The 22,072-nt window shown below is 37.3% G+C and overlaps 1 protein-coding gene, 1 long non-coding RNA gene and 1 pseudogene across 2 annotated transcripts; all 3 read left to right on the forward strand.

Moving 5' to 3' along the window:
* The first annotated feature begins 2,304 nt into the window (after positions 1-2,304).
* LOC103507704 (aryl-hydrocarbon-interacting protein-like 1) lies at positions 2,305-19,437 on the forward strand. The gene is made up of 6 exons (XM_008472204.3): positions 2,305-2,503; positions 2,709-2,789; positions 3,502-3,681; positions 11,875-12,100; positions 18,409-18,595; positions 19,341-19,437. The coding sequence occupies exons 2-6, from the start codon at positions 2,709-2,711 to the stop codon at positions 19,435-19,437; spliced, it is 771 nt and encodes a 256-aa protein (XP_008470426.1). The 5' UTR covers positions 2,305-2,503.
* LOC113466807 lies at positions 4,430-5,010 on the forward strand. Its single transcript, XR_003391095.1, has 2 exons — positions 4,430-4,747; positions 4,881-5,010. It is a non-coding gene; the product is annotated as an uncharacterized LOC113466807 (long non-coding RNA).
* A 1,135-nt stretch (positions 19,438-20,572) lies between the features above and the next one.
* Positions 20,573-22,072, forward strand: LOC113466804 (annotated as a pseudogene).

Consider the following 22,072-nt stretch of genomic DNA (forward strand, 5'->3'; position numbering starts at 1 on the left):
TTAGAAGTAACTACTTTAACATCGCAAGTTCACTAGTTGCGTACCAACGGATAAGTTTTGTTCTCGGAACGGTTGGCTTTCTCCTATCCTTTCTTTAATAACCCATCTTTTGGGACTGTTTGCACCTACACCTAAACCTTAGGGTGGACTTTAAGTGTATGTGTTATGTGTATGGGGACCTAATTAAAATAGAATATACCCTGTTTATACTGCCAGAATGAGACTGAAAAGTCCCTTTACTCCCGCAGTCTAAACAAGGTCTTATGTATTAGAGTTGCGTACATCTTGTCCGAGAACAGGTCAGGTAGACAAAGATACTAAAATCTGATATAAAATTTGTGTATGTACGTATAAAATGTAAAAATATGTATAAACTTTACCTATGAAATATATATAAGACCCTGTTTAGACTGCGGGAGTAAAGGGACTTTTCAGTCTCATTCTGGCAGTATAAACAAGGTATATTCTATTTTAATTAGGCATAAAATGTAAAAATATGTATAAACTTTACCTATGAAATATATAAGTATAAGACCCTGTTTAGACTGCGGGAGTAAAGGGACTTTTCAGTCTCATTCTGGCAGTATAAACAAGGTATATTCTATTCTAAACTCTGGTAATAAGCAAAGTCGCCTGACAGTGACGTCACCAGAAACGTACTTATAAGAATTAACTACTTGGACTGTTTGGACATAACATCGCAAGTTCACTAGCGTACATGTTGTCCGAGAACAGGTCAGGTAGGAAAAGGTAACAATGATAGATACTTTAATACTTTTCTGTACTAATTGCGGATCTTACCACTGAAAGTTAAAGTTAACTAGGTTAACACACTGTCAAGGGTTTTCTTTGACGTAACGCATTTGATTTACACAGGCCAGTACTTCTTAAACTCTGCGCGGATTAACTGAAAACTCTCTGTGGGAAGATCGGACATGTTTATGTGGTTGTCTGATGTTCTAAGCATGTACCGAGTTTATGTGGTTGTCTGATGTTAGAGGTACCGACCAGTAGTAATGTGCCTACGCCAGTCCGTATACCTATAATCAAGTACCTACTTACCTCGTGCAGATAGGTACCTATCTGACGGACACTTAATAATGATGTACCTACCTACCTACGCACGTCATTATGGGTTGTAGGTATCATTATGGTTGTACCTAAGTACATGGGTTGTACATTTTTTAAGAGTCCTAAAACTACAATTCAGGTCGGTACAGAGAGAGAGAGGTCTGGCTGGGGGACCAGTAGGCCAGCTTAGTCTGGCTGGCTGGGGGGCTTTAAACAGGGAGCATACCAGCCTGAAATTTCCCCTTGCTAAAGAAATAGCAAAGGCTGAGTGTGAGGAGTATAAACTTTTTTTTTTTTTTTACTAAAATCAAATGTTTTGTCTGGCTGGGGGACTATAAACAGGGAGTATACCAGCCTGAATTTCCCTTGCTAAAGAAATAGCAAGGGTTGAGAGGGAAGGGCATCCACTCGTAAAATTTGTAGCCAAAACCAAATGTCAGCCCAAAGCGATCACCCTAGTTAGGGCTGATTGAGAGGCTGACGAAAGACGCCGACCCCGTCTGAACATGGGAAAAGGTACGGAAGAAGAAGGTATAATATACTTAAGTAGGTATTAAGTACATATATAAAATAGATGGAAGTACCTATGTATGTAGGTACGCACGTGGATTATGTAAGAAGATAATGTGAGATGTGAGTAATATAATATTAGGGAAAAATAGTGGAAAAACTAGGAATTTCCCAATTCTACAACCAAGTGCCTTACCTATTTGACGTCACAAGATTAGGTAATACCCAATGTGATTATACAGGAAGTTATCAAAGTTTTAAAAAATTAAATGTAAACAAGCTTTGTGCTACCTTTCCCCTACTTTTGGTTGAAAATCGAACGGACGAAAAACGCTCCGCTCAACGCGAAGAAAAAAGGAAAACTGATTTTTTTTTTGTGATTATACAGGAAGTTATCAAAGTTTTAAAAAATTAAATGTAAACAAGCTTTGTGCTACCTTTCCCCTACTTTTGGAGTCTGGTTCAGATTTTGTTGAAAATCTCAAGATGAGAAAAAATCCATGGAAAAGGGATCCAAACTATAAATTTCCTTTTCAAAAGCTCTATATTTGAAGTAGAAAATGAGTTTATTCCTCCGGAAAAATTAAGCAAAGCAAAAACAGCCAAACAGAACTTGAGAGAAAAAAGTACTTGCGCGCGTTAATTTAACGCGCATCCTTATCACCAAGGAGAAGTTTCCCCGCTTCACCAATATAAACAAACGTGTACGTCTGAGAAGCGAGCAAGTCGATTTCGAAGTGGATTCGAATTTCGAATGTCCTTCAAGCCGATTTTGATTCTGATTTCTCCGACTTCTAGTGATAAGTTAGTGATTCTAAGCTCTGATAACGTTTGGTGATTGGGCAAACTTGAGATTTCCATTTCTTTGGACGTGTCCGAGGTTAAATGCCCCTAGGCCATCGATGTCTTGAAGAAATTTCTGGTATGTAGTTCAATGTCCATCAGCTGACCAAACCTATTATCACTATCACCCAGTCACTTTAGTTAGGTACATCTTACTGTGAAGGTAAAATAGAAAGTTTGAACTCTGGTGATAGAAAGTTTGGGGAATTATGTAGACTTCTAGGTCAGTCCACCTATTTGTGTGGTCCACTCTCTCTTTTATTAATTTCTTCTTCCTTTTTTAGATGGATTCCAACAGTTCCTTGATTCAGAAGCATATACTACATGCTGGTAAAGAGTACAAGGAAATTAAGGACGGATCAAAGGTAAAGTAAATTTTGAATTTTCTTCAAATATCATTTAAAATTTTCGAGATTAAAAATGAGAAATAGTTACTACATAGGTAATTTTTCTTTTTAAAAAGTAACCATTGTTTTTATCAAAGTATGTTTGATTTACCAAGAAAAAATAAATATTTACTGCATTCCTAAATGCTAAGTACCTACTTCACCTCAAAAGGAACTTTTAGAAATGTTGCACAGCATTTAGTTACTTCTTATATTGTTTTTGTTGTTGGGTAATGTTTTTTAAGGTTACATCAGAACATTTAAGACATGTTCTCTATAGAAGAAGGATCTAACACTTTTCACCATTAAAATTTTATTAAGATAAATTGGAATTTATTATGGGTATGTCTCCTCTCTTGGAAAATTTATCACTGTGACCTTTACAGATCTTTTGTAACTAAGCTGTATTCCTCGAAAGGAACTTTTAGAAATGTTGCACAGCATTTAGTTACTTCTAATATTGTTTTTGTTGTTGGGCATTGTTTTTTAAGGTTACATCAGAACATTTAAGACATGTTCTCTATAGAAGAAGGATCTAACACTTTTCACCATTAATTTTTTTTTTAAAGATAAATTGGAATTTATTATGGGTATGTCTCCTCTCTTGGAAAATTTATCACTGTGACCTTTACAGATCTTTTGTAACTAAGCTGTCCGTACTAATAATTTTTCTGTTGATTTCCCCGTGCAGGTTCACTTTCATTTTGTAACTCAACTGTGTGACTCTGATAACACTATTCTTGATGATAGCCGCAAATTGGGCAAGCCTATGCAATTAGTGTTGGGCAAAAAGTTCAAGTTGGAAGTTTGGGAGACTCTTGTCAAGCATATGTCCATTGGGGAGATTTCCAAATTTGTCTGTGATAAATCGGTGAGTATTTGTATTTTTCTATGTTATTGTTACTTACTTATTAACTTACTTAAGTAGTTACTTTAATAAGTATAGGTAAGTATAGAAATAGAACTATGTATAGGATATAGGCAATAGAACTCCGGTGGCTCAATCGGTATCACACACCGAAGATCCCGGGTTCGATTCTCAGCGGAGTCGAAATTTTTGTCGGCTTTGTGGTTGGTTTTTAAGGAATACTTAAGTACCTAAGTAGGTAATAAGTAAATATTAATAGAAAGTAATAAATATTTTCTGGGTTTGTACTTAAGTAGGTATATCAAATGGGAAAGAAAGTGAGTAAGTACAATATGAAATATTATGAATGTATGAGTACCAAGTGGATCTACACTTTGTTTATATTTAATCAAGTGTCTACTTAAGTAAGCTACTTACATACGTAAGTGCCTACGTACGTGCATTGTTCATTATACCGAGTATCCAAACTGGCCATAAGCAGAAAAACTAGAGACAGACTGGAACTCAGTTTATACAGGGTGGTACAGAAGTCCAATCCCTAATGTGGTATTGGCTCTTCCATGAAGGGGGTGTGATAGCCATTTGGGCATGGAAGATTTTTTTTCTCTTTTTTTTCTTGAAGTGGCAGGGTTTTCCTGAAGCATATTTCACTGTGATTCTTCAACTTGAATGTTCCTAGAGTTTTATGAGTCCCGTACTTAAGTAGGTAGGTTTTTTTTTTTTTTTTTTTTTTTTTTTTTTTTTTTTTTAAGAAGTATGAGTCGAAAACGGCGGTGAATGGGGTGAAATGAGGCGAAACCTTGCGTTATAGCCATTGAGTAGCTCGATATGACAGAGGGCCAGATGGCTTGGCTGTTTTCTTGGGTGTTTCGAGTGTTAGTAGAAAGTTTAACATCTAGAGTGATGGGGTTTTCACCCTCTATTCCCGGGGTGCCCAAATTTTCAGAGGAAGATCGACTTGAATTTTCAATACAGTCCTGCAAATCGACTTACCTACCTAATGAGAGACTTGACTCTGAATTTGGTCCACAAGTTTGGAGTAATCGGGTGTGTAAGATGATATTGCCAGGTTCAAACACTTCGTCCACAAGTTTGGAGTAATCGGGTGTGTAAGATGATATTGCCAGGTTCAAACACTTCTGGGTGTGTTGGTCGCGATCGACTTGAAATGAGTAATTGGGTGTGTAAGATGATATTGCCAGGTTCAAACACTTCTGGGTGTGTTGGTCGTGATCGACTTGAAATCAATCCATGATCGACCAGTTGGGCAGCCCTGGTTTAAAACACTTTGCCCTAGTATATGACTAAGGTTTTCCTATTAAACTTGTGACGATCCAAAGAGCTTATTATTCCAGTCATGTTTTTCTTGTGGAATCTGGATTGAGTGTACCTACGACCAGTTGGGCAGCCCTGTCTTAAAACACTTTGCCCTAGTATATGACTATAAGGTTTTCCTGTTAAACTTGTGACGATCCAAAGAGCTTATTATTCCAGTCATGTTTTTCTTGTGGAATCTGGATTGAGTGCACCTAACTCCAGATTCCAATTTCAATGTGCCAGCCTAGTTAGCTTGGAGTGCCTTGTAGGCGCTAGGCCGCGGGTTCGATCCCCGCCCGGGGCGGATTTTATCATTAAACTTGTGACGATCCAAAGAGCTTATTATTCCAGTCATGTTTTTCTTGTGGAATCTGGATTGAGTGTACCTAATTCCAAATTCCAATTTTAATGTGCCAGCCTAGTTAGCTTAGAGTGCCTTAGAGGGTAGCGCGTCTGCCTTGTAGGCGCTAGGCCGCGGGTTCGATCCCCGCCCGGGGCGGATTTTATCCTAAACAGATAAGGTTCGTTCTCGGAACGGCTAGCTTTTTTCTATCCTGTCTTCCTTGTCTCTTCGCTTTCGGGACGATAAGACCTTGGCAGTAAGTTATTATCATCATCTCTTCTCAAACCTCTCTATAGTCTGACTCAAGTAGATTGAAAATGTGATATGATTCATCATTCATCAAAGTTGCTAAACGTACCACGAAAAGTGTACACTCATTCGAGTGGAAAAAAAGCCACAGCCTAGTTGGCTTGGAACGTAGCGCGTCTGCCTTGTTGCGGGTTCGATTCCCGGCCGAAGCGGATTTTATCCTCAATTACCTATATTACATACCTATGTTGTTCTCGTACTTATAATAAATATATGTACCTCATCTACCTATAAACTGTCTGCCCGTCCACACTTTCAATAAACCTGACTCAAGTAATATTACTGTAATAACCCATGTCGCCTGACAATGACGTCACCAGAAACATATACCTACTTATTAGGACTAACTAGTTTAACATCGCAAGTTCACTAGTTGCGTACATCTTGTCCGAGAACAGGTCAGGTAGACAAAGATACTAAAATCTGATATAAACTTTGTGTATGTACGCATAAAATGTAAAAATATGTATAAACTTTACCTATGAAATATATAAGACCTTGTTTAGACTGCGGGAGTAAAGGGACTTTTCAGCTGTTGTTCTAAGCATGTACCGAGTTTATGTGTTTGTCTGATGTTCTAAGCATGTAAGTACCGAGTTTATGTGGTTGTCTGATGTTCTAAGCATGTACCGAGTTTATGTGGTTGTCTGATGTTCTATAAGCATGTACCGAGTTTATGTGGTTGTCTGATGTTCTAAGCATGTACCGAGTTTATGTGGTTGTCTGATGTTCTATAAGCATGTACCGAGTTTATGTGGTTGTCAGATGTTAGACGTACCGACCAGTAGTTTAATGTACCTACGCCAGTCCGTATACCTATAATCAAGTACCTACTTACCTCGTGCAGATAGGTACCTATCTGACGGACACTTAATCATGATGGGTACATCATGATTAAGTGGGTACATCATGATGGGTATACCTACCTACCTACGCACGTCATTATGGGTTGTAGGTATCATTATGGTTGTACCTACATGGGTAGGTACAAGGTAACTTGAAGAATTAAATGGTTACCTAGGTATACTGATGAAAATGTAGTAAACACGCTCTATCCGTCTATCAATTTGTTTTCAAGATTTTTTGACCATTTGAGTAGGTAAATAGCTAGATACCTAAGTACCTCATGGTCTTTTTTTATGGACCCGTGCTGACGGAGGTTTTGAGGGATCAATGAAGTACATTTTTCAAGAGTTATGTTCTAAGCATGTACCGAGTTTATGTGTTTGTCTGATGTTCTAAGCATGTACCGAGTTTGTGTGGTTGTCTGATGTTCTAAGCATGTACCGAGTTTATGTGGTTGTCTGATGTTCTAAGCATGTACCGAGTTTATGTGATTGTCTGATGTTCTAAGCATGTACCGAGTTTATGTGGTTGTCTGATGTTCTCATGTACCCAGTTTATGTGGTTGTCGGATGTTAGAGGTACCGACCACTAGTTTAATGTACCTACGCCAGTCCGTATACCTATAATCAAGTACCTACTTACCTCGTGCAGATAGGTACCTATCTGACGGACACTTAATCATGATGTACCTACCTACCTACGCACGTCATTATGGATTGTAGGTATCATTATGGTTGCCATGTAGGTACATGGGTAGGTACAAGGTAACTTGAAGAATTAAATGGTTACCTAGGTACTGATGAAAATGTAGTAAACACGATCTATCCGTCTATCAATTTGTTTTCAAATTTTTTTGACCATTTGAGTAGGTAAATAGCTAGATACCTATTAGAATAGAATATACCTTGTTTATCCTGCTGGGATAGGACTGAAAAGTCCCTTTACCTAGCAGTCTGACCAAGGTCTTGTGTATTTTGACACCTACACCTTTGGTAAGTACGAACACCTTTGGTAAGTACTTACCTAAAAGTCTTTTTTTATGGACCCGTGATAACGGAGTTTTTGAAGGATCAGTTAAGTACATTTTTTAAGAGTCCTAAAACTACAATTCTGTATTTAAAATGAATACTTAAGTAAGTCGGTACAGAGAGAGGTCTGGCTGGGGGAACAGTAGGCCAGCTTAGTCTGGCTGGGGGACTTTAAACAGGGAGTAGACCAGCTTAGTCTCGCTGGGGGACTATAAACAGGGAGTACAGCCTGAATTTCCCTTGCCAAAGAAATAGCAAGGGTTGAGAGGGAAGGGCATCCACTCGTAAAATTTGTAGCCAAAACCAAATGTCAGCTCAAAGCGATCACCCTAGTTAGGGCTGATTGGAAGGCTGACGAAAAACGCCGACCCCGTCTGTACACGGGAAAAGGTGAAGAAAAAAAGAAGAAGACTAAAATCAAATGTCAGACAAAGCAATCATCCTAGGGCTGATTGAGAGGCTGACGAAAAACGCCGACCCCGTCTGTACACGGGAAAAGGTAAGGAAGAAGAAGGTAGGTACATAAGTAGGTATTAGGTACATAGGTATATAAAATACATGAAAGTAGGTATGTACCTATGTTTGTAGGTACGCACGTGGATTATGTAAGAAGATAATCAAGTATGTGAGTAATTTAATATTGGGGAAAAATAGTGGAAAAACTAGGAATTTCCCAATTCTACAACCAAGTGCCTTACCTATTTGACGTCACAAGATTAGGTAATACCCAACAATCCATATAACTCAGTAGTTACTTACTTATTAACTTACTTAAGTAGTTACTTTAATAAGTATAGGTAAGTATAGAAATAGAACTATGTATAGGATATAGGCAATAGAACTCCGGTGGCTCAATCGGTATCACACACCGAAGATCCCGGGTTCGATTCTCAGCGGAGTCGAAATTTTTGTCGGCTTTGTGGTTGGTTTTTAAGGAATACTTAAGTACCTAAGTAGGTAATAAGTAAATATTAATAGAAAGTAATAAATATTTTCTGGGTTTGTACTTAAGTAGGTATATCAAATGGGAAAGAAAGTGAGTAAGTACAATATGAAATATTATGAATGTATGAGTACCAAGTGGATCTACACTTTGTTTATATTTAATCAAGTGTCTACTTAAGTAAGCTACTTACATACGTAAGTGCCTACGTACGTGCATTGTTCATTATACCGAGTATCCAAACTGGCCATAAGCAGAAAAACTAGAGACAGACTGGAACTCAGTTTATACAGGGTGGTACAGAAGTCCAATCCCTAATGTGGTATTGGCTCTTCCATGAAGGGGGTGTGATAGCCATTTGGGCATGGAAGATTTTTTTTTTTTTTCTTGAAGTGGCAGGGTTTTCCTGAAGCATGTTTCACTGTGATTCTTCAACTTGAATGTTCCTAGAGTTTTATGAGTCCCGTACTTAAGTAGGTGTTTTTTTTTTTTTTTTTTTTTTTTTTTTTTTTTTTTTAAAAACCGGAGTTAAGTCAAGCACCCTAACCCTAACAAGCTAGGTAAGTACCTACGCTTACTATACTTACTTACTTTGATAACAAGTTAAGTAAGTAAATATTAAAAAGATAAGCCCAGTAAGTAAGTACCTATATGTGCTTAGAGTAGGTTGGTCTTACCTAGCATCTACTTATTCTGTTATTACTAGTTATTGGCTAGCCAGACCACATCACCACATTGTTAGACCACTAGAAACCACTTATTCCAAGTAGGTATTACCATTTTGAAAAGTACTTACAGTCAAGTGAAGGGGGAACTCCTCGTAGAAACTGGATTTGAAATTTATTCCCCATCAAAACGAGTGGAAAATCAAGTTCATAGAGTATTACTCAATAGATCAAACAAAGACCAACGGAAGTAAGTAATGATGCCCATATGAATGCCTATGAGAGAGATTATCTAAGTGGGTAGTACTATGTGATTTCAATGAATCACAACTTAGATGTAAAGGCTTTTTTTTACTAAGTAATGAGTAGGCAAGTTTCTACTTAAGTAAGTAGGTACTGACATTATCTAGCTGGGTAGTGATGTGATTCCTATGAATCACAAACTGAAATACCTAGATGGAAAGGCTTTTTTTTAACTAATGAGTAAGTAAGTAAGTAAGTAAGTAAGTTTCTACTTAAGTAGGTTCTGAAAAGTTAATGATGAGTAGCTTTTTTTAACAGCTCTGTAAGTACCTAGGTAGGTACTTAAAGTCCTGTTTACTAGATGTTCAGGGAGCTAAGTATAAAACAGAACAAGGGCTCACAATAGCCCCATTCAAGCTCCAAAATCAATAGGCAAGCAAAATTCTGTGCTAGAATGTTATTTACTTAGGTGCTCATAATATGTTTGAAAAATTCCATTGAATAAAATTTTCTGGACCTTACTTAAGTAATGGATTATTAAAAAAAATGTTAAAAAGGGCCCCCAAAGGTCCACTTGTGCCAAAATTTAATGAGGAAATGTCCTTTGTGTTAATCCAAGTTTGATCAAAACCAGACTAACTGTTTCAGAAATGAGATATATGGAACAAACAAACAAATAGATACTTAGGACGTTTCAATGACTTGAAATTTGGAACCTACTTTGAATGTAATACTTAATCAGTTTTTAGTTTTATGTCTCCCCCTAGTCTAGAGACTAGTGTCTAGACTACAAATCTCTCCGGTTAGGAAGATAAGTAGGGAACCTGTCAACCTGTCAGTGCACTTGAATCATAGCAATTAAACCAGGACCAGCACAATTTTTTCTATAGACTTCTAGAAAAAAAAAAAAACTAATAATGAGTTAGGTCATCATGAACGTTTGTCACAAAAATATCATCAATGACTTGACTTGAACCACCAACCTATGGATCCAACTGTACCTACCTACCTACTTACTTATATACTGTACTTCCCTAGGGTACTAGTTCAGAAGCCACACCAAAGAAAAATTGCTGCAAAGAGGAGCTGTCACAAATGAGCAGTGTTAATTTAGGGTTAGGCTAAAAGCAAAAAGGAACTTGCACAATTTGACCAGTATTATTATTTTGTTAAACACAAAAAGGACCTTTCTTTTTCATTGTCATGAGCCAGTCTAGTTAGCTTGGTGAGTAGAGTGTCTGCTTTAAAAGTGCTAGGTCATGGGTTTGATTCCCACCCCAGGGGATTTTATCCTGAAGGGATATTTGTTCTCAGAACGGCTGAAGCCCCTATCTTGTCTTCCTTTTCTCTTCAATTCTGGGACAATAAGACCCTAGTAGTTACAGTTCCCTCTATCAAACCTCTTGAAAAAAAAAAAAAAAGTAATTATGCAGAAGTCACGTCCATGGAAAAGAAAAGCTCCTTTTTGTATTTAACCTAACCCTATAATAACACTAATCACTGCTCTAATAAGACCTTTGGCTACGAACTTTGTCTTTTTAGTTAGACTGTCAATATTAGGACACGCTGTCCCTTTATCTTCAAAGAACTTTGTTTAACAACTTGGCAGTCAACTTTATTTATTTTTTATTCCAAGACCTTTGGCTACGAACTTTGTCTTTTTAATGAGACTGTCAATATTAGGACACGCTGTCCCTTTATCTTCAAAGAACTTTGTTTAACAACTTGGCAGTCAACTTTATTTATTTTTTATTCATTTTTCTTTGACTTCAGGTTTCCCTATCATACTGAAACTAACCTCGAGAACACAGAAGAAAGGAAGTTTTCCAAATCCACACATCCTTTGACAAGACAATTTCAAGACTGAAGAAACTCTTCCATAGTGATAGTTTTGAGAGAAAATATTAAGCCATTTCTAAAACAAGGACTGAGTGAAATATTTTTTTTTTTTCTGACAAAAATTGGACTTTGTTTAAAATATAATATAATCGATTTTTAAAATCTGATAAAAAAAATCTATTCAGACTCTATTAAAAAGAAAAAAAAATACCCTTTGACATCTAGAGAAGATTTGTTATTTTTGTAAACTCACTGTTTTTGTTTTCTTCTATTTAAGTATAATTTATTTAAACATTTTACTTGTTGCTTACCTTATTTAAATGCAATCTTGTTTTGTTTAATCTCTATCTCTGATAAAAAGACTTGTGTAGTTTTTACGCCTTGTTTAACTTTACTGCTATTGTTCAAGTAACCATTTGTTTGACTCAAAACACTGAATTTGTTATTTTGTTTAACTTCCCGAAATCTGCGTTGTTCTGCTAAACGTTCTAAAACTAGTAATAAACATTCAAAAGAAAATATAAAAAAATCTAAAGACTTGCTGTGATTTTTTAAAATAATTTAAATTTTTGTGTAAGCGAACTGAAAACACTTTTAAACCATCCGTCTTTAGACAAACTTTTGTGAAACCGAACTGTAAAAACCCCAATCATGTCTCATCAGTGGCCCGAAAACGTGGGGATTCTCGGGATCGAGTTCTATTTCCCCTCCCAATACGTCGACCAAACCGAGCTGGAGAAGCACGATCAAGTTTCCGCCGGCAAGTACACCATCGGGCTGGGTCAGGCCAAAATGGGCTTCTGCAGCGATTTGGAAGACATCAATTCGATCTGTCTCACGGTAGTCAGCAACTTGATGAAACGTTACGAGTTGGACTACGCTCAGATCGGTCGTTTGGAAGTCGGAACAGAAACGCTTGTTGACAAATCCACGTCAGCAACTTGATGAAACGTTACGAGTTGGACTACGCTCAGATCGGTCGTTTGGAAGTCGGAACAGAAACGCTTGTTGACAAATCCAGCCGTATAATAACCAGGGTCACTGCTTGTTTGTGCCAGTTCCTTTGGTAGCAATATTCCAAGGACGTGACTTCTGCACAAGTAGGCACAAAAAAAAAATGTGCCTTCTGATTAATTACTTACCAAAGTTGATAAACAATGTTGTTTCTTAAATGGCATTAAACCTATACATACCTATCTATCTATCTACCTACAAATTTAGACACCTTCAAAGAAATACCTATTAGTCATGATAACAATTGGATTACCTACTTAATTATCAACATTAATGGATTGTAATGATGATTACATAGTTCGTTAAGATTTCATAACTGGCATTCCTAGATATTCCAAATCACCTGACTAGAGCATAAACATTCCACCTTCTATCCGATTAGCTTATCACTAGATCCAACAACTTACCTTTTTAGCTATCACTCTGGGACACAATATCCGAATTCCACGATGAAAAACACCACAAACACTCAGGAAAAAACACAGCACACCAAACTGGCCATAAGCAGAAAAACTAGAGACAGACTGGAACTCAGTTTATACAGGGTGATACAGACTCTCAGTAGTTACTTACTTATTAACTTACTTAAGTACTTACTTTAATAAGTATAGGTACTTAAGTATAGAACTATGTATAGGCAATAGAACTCCGGTGGCCCAATCGGTATCACACACAGGAGATCCCGGGTTCTATTCTCAGCGGAGTCGAAATTTTTGTCGGCTTTGTGGTTGGTTCTCTCGATAACTTGAGAACGTTGCTTAATAATTCAAGTACCTACAGTAAGTAGTTCAGGATTTTTTTTTTCTTTTTAAGGAATACTGAAGTACCTAAGTAAGTACTTAGGTAATAAGTAAATATTAATAGCAAGTAAGTAGGTACTTAATAAATATTTTCTGGATTTGTAGGTATATCAAATGGGAAAGAAAGTGAGTAAGTACAATATGAAATATTATGAATGTATGAGTACCAAGTGGATCTACACTTTGTTTATATTTACTTACTTAATCAAGTGTCTACTTAAGTAAGCTACTTACATACGTAAGTGCCTACGTACGTACATTGTTCATTATACCGAGTATCCAAACTGGCAATTCCTTGCCTCGGCTGGGGTTAAACCCGCGCTCTTCGATTCACCAGACGAGCGCCTTGACCACTACACCACCGAGGCAGGTACCTAATTAGTCTAACTACATAACTCATGGATCATCTTATTGCCTAATTAGTCTAATTACTGATTTACTCACAGTGGGTACTTAGGTATTGTGTGGTTAGTTAGTAAGTAATGTACTTGGATATCTACTGTGTAGTTAGTTAGTCTGTAAAGTACGTAGGCATAGGTAAGTATTAGTACACAATTTATACCGTGGCCAACTAATGAATGCTCCATCGCTAATGATCACCCGTATTTACCTCTTCACAGACCAACCTCATATAAAAAGTACATGAACGAGGTAGCCCAAACCCAACCTCAGTGGTGTATCCTAAATGAAACCCAGGGAACACTTTCCTTCCTCTCTACAGTTTATTTCTCATTACCACTTACCGAAAATAGAAAATGATTATTCTTCAACCTGGATTCTAAGATCACCAGCAAATCGACACTGTAATATGTGTTTATAGCTTTTCCTTTTGAAACCCTCACCCCACACCACTGCCTCAACCTTGATAAAGTCCTAGCCAAAACAGTATTAATGAAAAGAAAGATAAGGGAAATATGTAGGCATTAAATATGTAAATACCTATTTATTCATGTAAATAACTAATTATTTATGTAAAGTAACTACTTACCTAATCCCCTTATCAAATAAATGCCTCTAACCTTTTATTCTTTTTACTTTCCCTCTCATGTGACCCTAGACAGAACCCCTCTACTGATTAGATTAGGAAACATTTCTCACATTTACTTTCATACTTACTGAGCTTCCGAATTAAACAACAATACTTAACCAATGTGTATAACCATGTAAACTATTCTCATTGAAAGTTGATAGTTAGTAAAAATAAAGGTTCCTAAAATGCTCCCCTATGTAGGTACATAATATATGTGGCCCGCGAAGTACCTGCCAATGTAGCATGTGGCCCGCATACACATGGAAGTTGGAAACCCCTGACCTATATGAACCACAAAAGTTGTGAAAAGGGTCTGTCTGCTTTACCGCAGATAGTTATTGAACAATTTATGATTTGTTGAGTTTTACTCAAATAACTAATTAATTAATAATTACTTACTTAATAAATTCATTGATTTTTACTAAAATAATCCACCATTTGATTGATTTTTACTCATATGATTCACAATTTGATTGATTTTTACTCAAAACTTAATTTCCATTAGGTCCTTAATAGTTTTTAAAAGATGAGTGTTTCACCGCCGTTTTCATTTCGTAACAATGAAACAACTGCTACATTAGACGCATGTGGCCTGTGTCGTAGCATGCCCATCCCGCAGTATGTCCCTCATCAATAAAACCTCCTTTAACACAACCGTTCAATCACAACTGATAATAATAAAAGGGTTAGGTGGTAGAGGCGTTCTCTACCACCTAACCCTTAGAGCTAAATTATTATGTGGTCAAATTCTCAAATAAATGAGGATAAAATTCCCTGCCTCGGCTGGGATCGAACCCACGCCCTCCTGTTTACCAGGCGAGTTAGGTAAGTACCTACTAACTACTTAAGTACTTTGATAACAAGTTAAGTAAGTAAATATTAAAAAGATAAGCCCAGTAAGTAAGTACCTATATGTGCTTAGAGTAGGTTGGTCTTACCTAGCATCTAATTATTCTGTTATTACTAGTTATTGGCTAGCCAGACCACATCAACACATTGTTAGACCACTAGAAACCACTCTTCCAAGTATTACCATTTTGAAAAGTACTTACACTCAAGTGAAGGGGGAACTCCTCGTAGAAACTGGATTTGAAATTTATTCCCCATCAAAACGAGTGGAAAATCAAGTTCATAGAGTATTACTCAATAGATCAAACAAAGACCCAAGGAAGTAAGTAATGATGCCCATATGAAAGCCTATGAGAGAGATTATTTAACTGGGTAGTACTACTTATGTGATTTCAATGAATCACAACTTAGATGTAAAGGCTTTTTTTTACTAAGTAATGAGTAAGTAGGCAAGTTTCTACTTAAGTAGGTACTGACATTATCTGGCTGGGTAGTGATGTGATTCCTATGAATCACAAACTGAAATACCTAGATGGAAAGGCTTTTTTTTTAACTAATGAGTACCTAAGTAAGTAAGTTTCTACTTAAGTAGGTTCTGAAAAGTTAATGATGAGTAGCTTTTTTTAACAGCCCTGTAAGTACCTAGGTATAGGTACTTAATTAAAGTCCTGTTTACTAGATGTTCAGGGAGCTAAGTATAAAACAGAACAAGGGCTCCCAATAGGCCCATTCAAGCTCCAAAAAATAGGCAAGCAAAATTCCATGCTAGAATGTTATTTATTTAGGTGCTTATAATATGTTTGAAAAATTCCATTGAATAAAATTTTCTGGACCTTAAGTAATGGATTATTTAAAAAAAAATGTTAAAAAGGGGCCCCCAAAGGCCCACTTGTGCCAAAATTTAATGAGGAAATGTCCTTTGAGTTAATCATTTTGGCCAAGTTTGATCAAAACCAGACTACTTAACTGTTTCAGAAATGAGATATGGAACAAACAAACAAATAGATAGGTAGGATGTTTCAATGACTTGAAATTTGGAACCTACTTTGAATGTAATACTTAATCAGTTTTGTTTTATGTCTCCCCCTAGTCTAGAGACTAGTGTCTAGACTACAAATCTCTCCGGTTAGGAAGATAAGTAGGTAACCTGTCAACCTGTCAGTGCACTTGAATCATAGCAATTAAACCAGGACCAGCACAATTTTTTCTATAGACTTCTAGGAAAAAAAAAAACTAATAATGAGTTAGGTCGTCATGAACGTTTGTCACAAAAATATCATCAAAGACTTGACTTGAACCACCAACCTATGGATCCAACTGTACCTACCTACCTACTTACTTACATACTGTACTTCCCTAGGGTACTAGTTCAGAAGCCACACCAAAGAAAAATTGCTGCAAAGAGGAGCTGTCACAAATGAGCAGTGAGCAGTGTTAATTTAGGGTTAGGCTAAAAGCAAAAAGGAGCTTGCACAATTTGACCAGTACCTATTATTATTTTTGCTGCGCCGGAGCAGCCCTATGTTGTAGTTGTAGTTAAGTTTTGTCTGTTTTCTTACTTTTACCTATTACTTTCCTATGTAGTTTTAAGATATTATCAAGACTTGTGGTTTACAATTTTTTGTCAAATTGATAAACATTAAATAAACATATTGAACTATTTTGTTAAACACAAAAAGGACCTTTCTTTTTCATTGTCATGAGCTAGTCTAGTTAGCTTGGTGAATAGAGTGTCTGCTTTAAAAGTGCTAGGTCATGGGTTTGATTCCCACCCCAGGGCATTTTATCCTGAAGGGATATTTGTTCTCAGAACAGCTGAAGCCCCTATCTTGTCTTCCTTTTCTCTTCAAATCTGGGACAATATTGTCCCAGAGTTCCCTCTATCAAACCTCTTGAAAAAAAAAGGTAATTATGCAGAAGTCATGTCCATGGAAAAGAAAAGCTCCTTGTCGTATTTAACCTAACCCTATAATAACACTAATCACTGCTCTAATTGTGAAAACTCCTTCTTGCGATTAACCTAACCCTATAATAACACTGGTCACTGCTTGTTTGTGCCAGTTCCCTTGGTAGCAATATTGCACGGACATGACTTCTGCACAAGTAGGCACAAAAAAAAGAAAAAAAAAAAAAAAATGTGCCTTCTGATTAATTACCAAAGTTGATAAACAATGTTGTTTCCCAAATGGCATTAAACCTATACATACCTATCTATCTATCTACCTACAAATTTAGACACCTTCAAAGAAATACCTACTTATTAGTCATGATAACAATTGAATTACCTACCTACTTAATTATCAACATTAATGGATTGCAATGATGATTACATAGTTCGTTAAGATTTCATGCATTCCTAGATATTCCAGATCACCTGACTAGAGCATAAACATTCCACCTTCTATCCGATTAGCTTATCACTAGATCCAACGACTTACCTTTTTAGCTATCACTCTGGGACACAATATCCGAATTCCACGATGAAAAACACCACAAACACTCAGGAAAAAACACAGCACATATTTGCAACTTGACTATTTTTATTCTATACTTATGGTATTATTTAATTCTTGTTACACTTTCACTTTTTTATAGGAATCTTGCACAATAGATTGGTAAAATGACCATGGAATGACATGTACTATTGACAGATTATCTACGGACGAATTGAGGAACCGAATTACATAGGAAAAGCATGAAACATCGCGTAGGTATTTAGAAGGTTTTATAACACTATACTGGAGTAATTACATTATCAGTTGAAGAGGAAATTTGAAAATCGGGGAATCTTGCACAATAGATTGGTAAAATGACCATGGAATGACATGAACTATTGACAGATTATCTACGGACGAATTGAGGAACCGAATTACATAGGAAAATCATGAAACATCGCGTAGGTATTTAGAAGGTTTTATAACACTATACTGGAGTAATTACATTATCAGTTGAAGAGGAAATTTGAAAATCGCAAAGTACTTGTATCTTGTATCCTTAGGTACCTACTTGGAACTAGGAAGTCCACAAGAAAAAAAAAGAAAAAAAAACATAATTTTTATCCATTTATTGCTTCTACTCTCTCATGAACCCAATATCATACAACCCATTTTTTCCTCCCTCCCCTCCCAAGCCTACTTTTTTGTTCATATTGGGCACTTTAACACTCTTGTGTTGTCTAAGACCTTTCTAGATAAGTAGGTACCTACTTACTACTTACTTTGATAACAAGTTAAGTAAGTAAATATTTAACAAGCTGGGCCCAGTAAGTATGTGCTTAGAGTAGGTTGGTCTTACCTAGCATCTACTTATTCTGTTATTACTAGTTATTGGCTAGCCAGACCACATCACCACATTGTTAGACCACTAGAAACCACTTATTCCAAGTAGGTATTACCATTTTGAAAAGTACTTACAGTCAAGTGAAGGGGGAACTCCTCGTAGAAACTGGATTTGAAATTTATTCCCCATCAAAACGATCCTTCTTATTTCTCTCTTCTCCCTCAGAACTTCTGCAAGTAGAGTCCCCCGAAGAATACGAACAGGAATCCTGGCAACTGACAGAAGCGGAGAAGTTGGCCTCCATACCCAAACTCAAAGAGGATGGCAACACCCTGTATAAAGCGGGAAACATACAGGGTGCCCTGGACAAGTACTCGACCGCGCTGGGCTATTTGGAACAGCTCATGTTGAAGTGAGTAGACAAAGAACTGTCTCTTTTTAAAAATTCGAAAAAGAAAATCTTTTTAAGAGCTTTTTTTTCATGGAAGAGAGGGGTAGAGAGAAAGAGAAGAGGAGGCGATATATATCGATATTTCCGAATATCGATATTTTTATAAATATCGCCCATCCCTACTGTCTCTTTTTAAAAATTCGAAAAAGAAAATCTTTTTAAGAGCTTTTTTTTCATGGAAGAGAGGGGTAGAGAGAAAGAGAAGAGGAGAGGGTAGGAGTGTTAATAGAGGGAACTGTAACAACCAACAACAGAGGTCTTATCGCCTCGAAATTGAAGAGAGGAAAACAAGATAGGTTAGGACGTTTTAGGAGAAAGAGAGCTGTTACGAGAACGAACCTTGTCTCTATAGGATAAATCCGACCCGGGTGAGAATCGAACCCGCGACTTAGCGCTTACAAGGCAGACGCGTTAAGGCAGAAACACACTACCATCACGTCACGTGACGTGAAGTCATGGAGATTCAGAAAGATGTGGTTAAGTCACGTGACGTGATAGTAGTGAGGCTGTCCTGAACGAAATTACCTACAATATTATGGGAAAACTTAGAAGTTTGAACTATATCTTTCTAAGTCCCCATGACGTGATGGTAGTGTGTTTCGTGTTTCTACCTTTACTTTAACGTGTGCTGTTTTGTCATTATTCATAGCGCCATTAAAATTGTCAATTTTTCGTCATCCATTAAAATTCCTTTTATCTTTTTCAGAGAAAAACCCAACGATGAAGACTGGAAAAAATTGAACGACCTGAAAATTCCCATCCAGGCCATCGATGTCTTGAAGAAATTTCTGGTATGTAGTTAAGTGTCCATCAGCTGACCAAACCTATTATCACCCAATCACTTTAGTTAGGTACATCTTACTGTGAAGGTAAAATAGAAAGTTTGAACTCTGGTGATAGAAAGTTTGGGGAATTATGTAGACTTCGAAATCTCAAGATGAGAAAAAATCCATGGAAAAGGGATCCAAACTATAAATTTCCTTTTCAAAAGCTCTAAATTTGAAGTAGAAAATGAGTTTATTCCTCCGGAAAAATTAACCAAAGCAAAAACAGCCAAACAGAACTTGAGAAAAAAAAGTACTTGCGCGCGTTAATTTAACGCGCATCCTTATCACCAAGGAGAAGTTTCCCCGCTTCACCAATATAAACAAACGTGTACGTCTGAGAAGCGAGCATGCGAGCAAGTCGATTTCGAAGTGGATTCGAATTTCGAAATCGAATGTCCTTCAAGCCGATTTTGATTCTGATTTCTCCGACTTCTAGTGATAAGTTAGTGATTCTAAGCTCTGATAACGTTTGGTGATGAGCAGCTCCATGTTCTCCATACATATCAATCGCGCCGCGGTCGACACGCTAAAGACACTCGTGACGAAGTTATCCGACGTGCAAGACCGCTTGGACGCACGGCGCCCCGTGCCACCGGCGGAATTCACGCGTATTCTGGCCGCCAAGAAGGAGAATCTGCACAAGTATCCGTTTCGGTCGGAAACGCCGCCCGGGGAGTACTTGTTTGACGGCAGCTACTATTTGGAGAGTATAGATGACTTTCATCGGCGCCATTATAAGAAGTATGAGGCGGGAACGGCGGTGAACGGGGTGAAATGAGGCGAAGCCTTGCGTTATAGCCATTGAGTAGCTCGATAATACAAATACAGAGGGCCAGATGGCTTGGCTGTTTTCTTGGGTGTTTCGAGTGTTAGTAGTGAAGTTTAACATCTAGAGTGATGGGGTTTTCACCCTCTATTCCCGGGGTGCCCAAATTTTCAGAGGAAGATCGACTTGAATTTTCAATACAGTCCTGCAAATCGACTTACCTAATGAGAGACTTGACTCTGAATTTGGTCCTGTCACGGGGTTATTTGGCCCGTGGCGAGAGGATAAATGAAAACACTTCGATTGAGGAAATTAATGAACAGTTATTTGTTTTATTATATCTTCCATAGTGATAGTTTTGAGAGAAAATATTAAGCCATTTCTAAAACAAGGACTGAGTGAAATATTTTTTTTCTGACAAAAATTGGACTTTGTTTAAAATATAATATAATCGATTTTTAAAATCTGATAAAAAATCTATTGAGACTCTATTTAAAAGAAAAGAAGAAAGAAAAAAATACCCTTTGACATCTAGAGAAGATTTGTTATTTTTGTAAACTCACTGTTTTTGTTTTCTTCTATTTATAATTTATTTAAACATTTTACTTGTTGCTTACCTACCTTATTTAAATGCAATCTTGTTTTGTTTAATCTCTATCTCTGATAAAAAAGACTTGTGTAGTTTTTACGCCTTGTTTAACTTTACTGCTATTGTTCGAGCAATCATTTGTTTGACTCAAAACACTGAATTTGTTATTTGGTTTAACTTCCCGAAATCTGTGTGGTTCTACTAAACGTTCTAAAACTAGTAATAAACATTCAAAAGAAAAAAAAAAATCTAAAGACTTGCTGTGATTTAAAATCTTTTACCCTATATTAATTTATTCGTTTTCCACATAATTACGAAAGAAAAAATAAAATAAAGATCCTTCATCAAACCCAACAACCTTTTATGAACTGTTTATAAACGCTTAAACCTTTTTAAACCAACTGTCTTTAGACAATTAACCTTTTGTGTAAGCGAACTGAAAACAATTTTAAACCATCTTTGTTTAGACAGTTAACACTTTTTGTAAGCAAACTCAAAACACTTTTAAATCATCTATCTTTAGACAACCAACATTTTTGTGTAAGCGAACTGAAAACACTTTTAAACCATCCGTCTTTAGACAAACTTTTGTGAACCGAACTGTAAAACCCCCAATCATGTCTCATCAGTGGCCCGAAAACGTGGGGATTCTCGGGATCGAGTTCTATTTCCCCTCCCAATACGTCGACCAAACCGAGCTGGAGAAGCACGATCAAGTTTCCGCCGGCAAGTACACCATCGGGCTGGGTCAGGCCAAAATGGGCTTCTGCAGCGATCTGGAAGACATCAATTCGATCTGTCTCACGGTCGTCAGCAACTTGATGAAACGTTACGAGTTGGACTACGCTCAGATCGGTCGTTTGGAAGTCGGAACAGAAACGCTTGTTGACAAATCCAAATCGGTAAAAACGGTTCTCATGGAGTTGTTCTCTTCAAGTGGGAACTTCAACGTTGAAGGCGTTGACACAACAAACGCGTGTTACGGTGGTACGAACGCGCTATTTAACGCGATCGCCTGGATAGAGTCTAGCTACTGGGATGGCCGGCTCGCGGTGGTAGTTTGCGCGGACATTGCTGTGTACGCAGAAGGCAGCGCGCGGCCCACGGGCGGAGCCGGGGCTATCGCGATGGTCATTGGGCCTCACGCACCCCTCGTGTTTGACCGCGGCCTGCGGGCGAGTTACATCAAACACGCGTACGACTTTTTCAAGCCGGACCTCACGTCGGACACTGTGACCTTTACAGATCTTTTGTAA

Source organism: Diaphorina citri, unplaced genomic scaffold, assembly GCF_000475195.1.
Source record: "Diaphorina citri unplaced genomic scaffold, Diaci psyllid genome assembly version 1.1 scaffold336, whole genome shotgun sequence".
Classification (NCBI taxonomy): domain Eukaryota; kingdom Metazoa; phylum Arthropoda; class Insecta; order Hemiptera; family Psyllidae; genus Diaphorina; species Diaphorina citri.

Bases quoted from the DNA above. Each gene is read 5' to 3' on its own strand.
- LOC103507704 (XM_008472204.3), top strand. From the start codon at position 2,709: ATGGATTCCAACAGTTCCTTGATTCAGAAGCATATACTACATGCTGGT. The intron at 2,790-3,501 runs GTAAAGTAAATT...TTCCCCGTGCAG, and splicing joins AAATTAAGGACGGATCAAAG to GTTCACTTTCATTTTGTAAC. The intron at 12,101-18,408 runs GTCGTTTGGAAG...CTTCTCCCTCAG, and splicing joins GTTGGACTACGCTCAGATCG to AACTTCTGCAAGTAGAGTCC.